This window comes from Octopus bimaculoides, chromosome 5 (genome assembly GCF_001194135.2).
Source record: "Octopus bimaculoides isolate UCB-OBI-ISO-001 chromosome 5, ASM119413v2, whole genome shotgun sequence".
Lineage (NCBI taxonomy): Eukaryota > Metazoa > Mollusca > Cephalopoda > Octopoda > Octopodidae > Octopus > Octopus bimaculoides.
The window spans coordinates 31,925,561-31,931,497 of NC_068985.1; the positions used below are offsets into that span (position 1 = coordinate 31,925,561).

The 5,937-nt window shown below is 35.3% G+C and overlaps 1 protein-coding gene across 1 annotated transcript in view; it reads right to left on the reverse strand.

Moving 5' to 3' along the window:
• Positions 1–5,937, reverse strand: part of LOC106867881 (NADH-ubiquinone oxidoreductase 49 kDa subunit) — an 18,711-nt gene that overhangs the window by 6,955 nt on the left and 5,819 nt on the right. The window contains exons 6-9 of the mRNA XM_014912942.2: positions 5,065–5,177; positions 4,119–4,193; positions 2,079–2,242; positions 1,434–1,553 (exon numbers count right to left, since the gene is read on the reverse strand). Of these exons, the coding sequence (XP_014768428.1) occupies positions 1,434–1,553; positions 2,079–2,242; positions 4,119–4,193; positions 5,065–5,177 (472 nt within the window). The remainder of the gene's footprint in view (positions 1–1,433; positions 1,554–2,078; positions 2,243–4,118; positions 4,194–5,064; positions 5,178–5,937) is intronic.

Here is a 5,937-nt window from a genome sequence, read left to right on the forward strand (position 1 = left end):
GACCCTGTTTCCTCAGAAAAATTGTTAATAAAAATATTTTTAAAATCTTTTTCTGGTGTAAAATCATCTTCGCTGTCGCCGTCGCTGCTTTCAGTTTCGGATACAGAAATATCCGATTTATTATCGTTCACCAGGTGCTTTTGTAGCTCATTCATTCTTTTCTTCGATATCTCTATATCTTCTGTTGAAAAACCTTCAAATTCGGAATCATTGCTTGATAGCATGAAACTCCTCTCCATCTTCAAAGTTGAAAAAAATTAACACCGCAAAAAATGTGGAAAAAAATCTTCCAAAATTCACTGAGTTCAAATATCATGCCAAACAATGTCGGAGACAATAACTCAACTGTTTGCAAAGTGAAATCAGGTGTTTAACGAATGTACTAACGAAATTTAGGTTCAAATATACATTTAAATAACAATGAGTACGGTCAGCTGGCTACGGCCGGGTTAGTCTTATGAACCAAAAAATTTTTCGGCCAGCTACGGCCAGGTTAGTAACGAAAGGGTTAACTAAATGGCAAGGTAGCATTTGAGAGGGGGAGGGGTGACAGAGAGGTGGATGATAAATATATCAGAAGATGGACGTATGATGATGATGGCCTGGTGTAGCCATCTGGTTTCACCAGTCCTCAGTCAAATCGTCCAACCCATGCTAGCATGGAAAGCGGACGTTAAATGATGATGATATATATATATATATATATATCATCATCATCATCATCGTTTAACGTCTGCTTTCCATGCTAGCATATATATATATACTTAGGTTTTACTTTTTTTCATGAGTATCAATTTTATCTTCTATGGTAATATAAGTTAAAAAGGATCACAAGTACATATAACAATATTAGATTTTTTTTCTTTTTTAAATTTTATAAACAGACCTACTGGTTATTACAGGTTTAACCAATGTATCAATAACTGGTTCACTAAATTATTACCCATGCAATAAGGGACATTAGATTTTTTTTTAAAAACCAGAGAAACACAATGGGACTACAAACTACTTTGTGTCACAATGTATTCACAATTGAAGTGAATAATAAAATCATTGAAATGCCTTGATTGTACATTTATATTGAGTTAAAATAGTTCTTTAACCCAAGGTCCTCACTGTGCAGACCTACAATGAAAGGCATTCAAGCTATGACCATTAATGGTTTCCTCTAGGACTACAGTAACTAATGTGTCCTTTATAAGAATGAAAGCTGAATTTAAAAGAGATTGGTAGCTATTTTTTCTTTTAGGAAATTAAGTGACCACAAACAGACTTCTACACAAGGATAATTATGACAGTTCTATGTAGCTGATGAAATGTCCAGCAAGTCATGGAAGCCTATGTGGGATGTGCTATTGCATACTAGCTATCACATGTGGCCCTGTAACTGGGCTATATACTAAATAAATACAAAATACCAGAGAAGATTTTACCTGTCATAGCAATCTCCTTTACGACCAATTGGGATATCAAAGTCTACTTTGTCATAAGCATCATATGGTTGTACTTTACGCAAATCCCATTTGATTCCTGATCCACGCAGCATTACTCCACTGAAGATCACAAAAGATTTAGTGATAACAGAAATAACAATTGCATAAAGTAAGAATATATTTACGTTATACGCACAAATATACATGAAACTAAAGTAGAATGTATTACTAAATATTTTTCTTGATACTGAAATACTCATATTTGTTATTAAGATACTATAAAGAGACAGTATATTAAAGCAATTTTGTGAATAAGAAGACAAAAGAAAATCTCAATTTGATTCTGATATACGTACATAAATGTTCACTTGTATCAGTAAATATTAAAATACTATAAAATTTCAGTACAGGTTTAATGTCACAAAAGCTTAGACTTCTAACTTAAACATCAGAGAGGAAATGCAACATATGAAGTACCATATTCAGTAATTATTAAATAATTACAATACAAATATATTTATACCTACATTCAAATTTCACACACTTCTCACCAAAATTAACATAAATGCATTAATTTAGAAGGCCGAAAGTTTGTGGTATTCATTTGTATTTTTTTCTGACATAAGAAAACATTACAGAACTTACCTACAGCCATAATTGAGGGCATCTTCTGCTGATATAATACCAATGTCAACTGTTCTAGATTTCCAAATTCTATTTTCTGTCAAAAGAGCATCAACTTCATCAAGCCTCTCTCCAAATTTGCTAATAAAATCAAAGATGTCATCCATCAATCCAAGAGGTAAGTCCTGAAACAGAATACACATCTTGTAGTTAATGAAAATGCAATAAACCTCATAACAGTTTCGATTTCTTTTTTGCTTTTCTAATTTTGTCTTTTAAATATATGCAAGAATTAAAATATTGAAGGAAAATTTCTACTGCAATGTGTGAATATTATCTATCGATATATATAATCTGTATCTATCTATCTATATATCTGTCAGTGTGCATACACGACAGATATATATATAGAAAAGTTGGACTTAAGAAGCATCAGATGTGGTATGCAAGAGACAACTGTGCTGGTATGGTCATGTATTGCGAATGGATGAGGACAGCTGTGTGAAAGTGTCACACCCTAGCAGTTGAGGAACCTGTGAAAGAGGTAGACCCAGGAAGACCTGGGATGAGGTGGTAAAGCACAACCTTCAAACACTGGGCCTCACCAAGGCAATAACAAGTGACTGAGATTTTCAGAGATATGCTGTGCTTGAGAAGACCCAGCAAGCCAAGTGAGACCACAACCTGGCATATGCCAGTGCTGTATAAACAGCCCATTTAAGAGTACCCTTCATTCATTGGATAATAAACTATACCTGTGAAGAGCTGTTGAGGTAAGTGAAATTGTTGTTGTGGCTAATGACAGTACTGCCTGATTGGCACCCGTGCAAGTGGAATGTTAAAAGCACCATTCGAGCGTGGTCGTTGCCAGTGTTGCTGGACTGGCTCCTGTGCAGTGGCATGTAAAGAGCACCATTTGAGCATGGCCAATGCCAGTACCACCTGACTGGCTCTTGTGCTGGTGGCACATAAAAACACCCACTACACTCTGGGAATGGTTGGCATTAGGAAGGGCATCCAGCTGTAGAAACTTTGCCAGATCAGATTGGAGCCTGGTGCAGCCTTCTAGCTTGCCAGCTCTCAGTCTAACCATCCAACACTATGATGTTGACTGGATGTTTGATTTTTATCACTCTCGGTACATGTCCTCAGATTGACAGCCAAACACTCTGAAATGTTCGTATTGGAGTTTCCAGTGCAAATGCTAAGCAGTACAGCATGCTATTTCCAAATTTCTGGTAGAGTGAATTGCATCATGATGCTGTTTTTCTCATAGACAGTGTCCAAATGACTCTACTATACTGTGTAGTCGACAAAATCAAAAACAAACAATGCATATGCGTGAAATGTGAAATTAAAAATATAAAATGGCGACAATTTACTCATAACACCCTGTATGTATGCAAATATATGTGTGTTTGTGTGTGTGTATATATATATATATATATATATATATATATATATATATATATATATATATATATATGCACATATATACAGTATACAAATTCAATATTTTAAAAATGTTATTTTATAATCAATCATGAATAAACCTTTTATTAACATAATGAACAACCCATGCCAGCATAGAACATATCCAATGTTCTATGCTGGCATGGATTCGGGTGGTTTGACATGATCTAATGAATCTAAGGATCACATCATGGCTCCAGTGTCTTTTTGGAATGGTTTCTATGGCTGGATGCTCTTCCTAATGCCAACAACTTTACAACAGTGCTTTTTTCATGCTACCAGCACTAACAAGGTTGCCATGCAACTTACAAGATTATGAACCCAGAGGATGGAGGTTGACTTTATGCTAGGGGATGAAGAGTTAAAGAGAAGGGAAGAGGAGCAGAGCAGGTTCTTGTTGTAGAGGAGCTAGATAGCTACTCACATTTAAAAGAGAGGGTAAGAATGATTAGTAAGAACTGCAAAGAGATAAACAGTGGTGATGGTGACCAAGCAGGTAGCTAAGTCAATTGACTTTTAATACTGAATGGAATTTGTTAAAGTAAAACTATGTCTTATTTACATTTCTATAATTGTTGGATGATTTACCTGTGAAACTCCACCAGGACGGACATAAGCTGCATGCATACGGGCTCCAGAAACACGTTCATAAAATTCCATCATCTATGGGGAAACATAAACTCAATTAATAAAGTAGACACAACATATTAAACAAAAGCAACTCAATTGAAAAAAATAAACTCTTTACTAAAACTAATGCTAATTCAATCTTTAGCTAGAGAAAATTAGTTAATTCTACAGAATCATTTGCATTAGACCTTTAACCCTTTCGTTACTGTATTTGCTTTGAGATGCTCGGTTTCTCTCAATTATTTTAGATAAAACAAATAATTTAGTAAAATAACTTAGTTATCATTAAGCTAGTGTTAGGAACATTAATTGTGACTAAGGTTTGGTGGAAGATTTTAATTCAAAACTTATGAAAACAAGACATTTGTACTACAGAGCCAGCTTCAGCTGGGTTGGTAACGAAAGGGCTAAATTATAAGAGACTAGATTACAAATACCAACTGCACTCCACCTTTATTGAAAACATAAAAGTTGCAATTGGCGAGTCTGTATATTCACCTATTTTTAGGAGAGACAGGCACAATTCAAGATTTGGATGCTATTTCTAGCAGATCAAGTGACTGTGCAGAATCCTCCTTGCCTACTTCTGCTAGTGGCCACTTCAAAAATGTAAAAGTATATAGAATTAGACTGGATAGTGGAAAGTGAAATTTGTCAAAATTGTTACATTGTATTCCATAAGATTAGCCACTGTATATTGGAATGATGGCTTTGTAGATTACACCTAGTTATTCAACTGACTACCTATGAACTAAAAGTCAGCTTTATGATAATTGGCCTGAAAATACACAATAACCAGTTGCGCTTGTCTTTGTTACTTATAGTTCATACTGTTTTCCTTTCCTTAACATTTAAACCAGCTAATAATGCTTACAAAATAGGTAACAACAACACTAGTACTTACTTTTTCACGTTCTTCAAAGAGCCAGAAAAAAGGTGTCATAGCACCAATATCCAAAGCATGGGTACCGACTGCCATAATATGATTGAGTATCCGAGTTATTTCACCAAAAAGGGCTAAAAATCAAATGATAATACTAGAATAGTTAATACATTACTTTTGTCTTTTTTTAATGGTTTTTCTCTGAAGGAAGGGGTTATGGGTGTGGCCTTTGCAATCCTATGAGACCAGTGAGAGTGATACAGTTGATGTTTCTCTTGATGGTTCAAGGAAAAAACATGGGCAAGGAGGCAATTCTAAAGGAGTGATGTTCCAAGGAGGAAGGACTGGGGTGCACAATGTAAGTGACAAAAGGAACAAGAGAGACAAATGCATCAATATTTTGAATGGAGGTGACACAAGACCAGATACCTGAGGAGTAAAGGCCACTGAGTAGTAATAGAAGTAGCCATAGAGTAGCATGTGTATGGGCCAGAGATTGGTGTGTTAGAGAGTGATGTCATGCCAATCAGTTGAGTGGCTATTTTTTTATGCAGTCATGGATGTTAGTAAATGTAGCAGCAGATCATACCAGATATTGGAACAGTACTCCATTATGGGTCAGATTCATGCATTATATAGGGTTACTGATAGTTGGAAGCTGAAAGATTTCCTAGTCTTGAAGAGGAAAATCAGGCTTTGGGATGCAGTCTTTGTTATGTTGAGGATGTAAAATCACCAGGAGAAATCCTCAGTGATAGGGATGGCCTAATACTTTTATAAGGGTTCTAATTGTGTGCTATTCATGTTTGAGGAGTTGAGCACAGTATTGGATTATTGATATATATATTATATATATCATCATCATCATCATCATCATCATCGTTTAACGTCCGC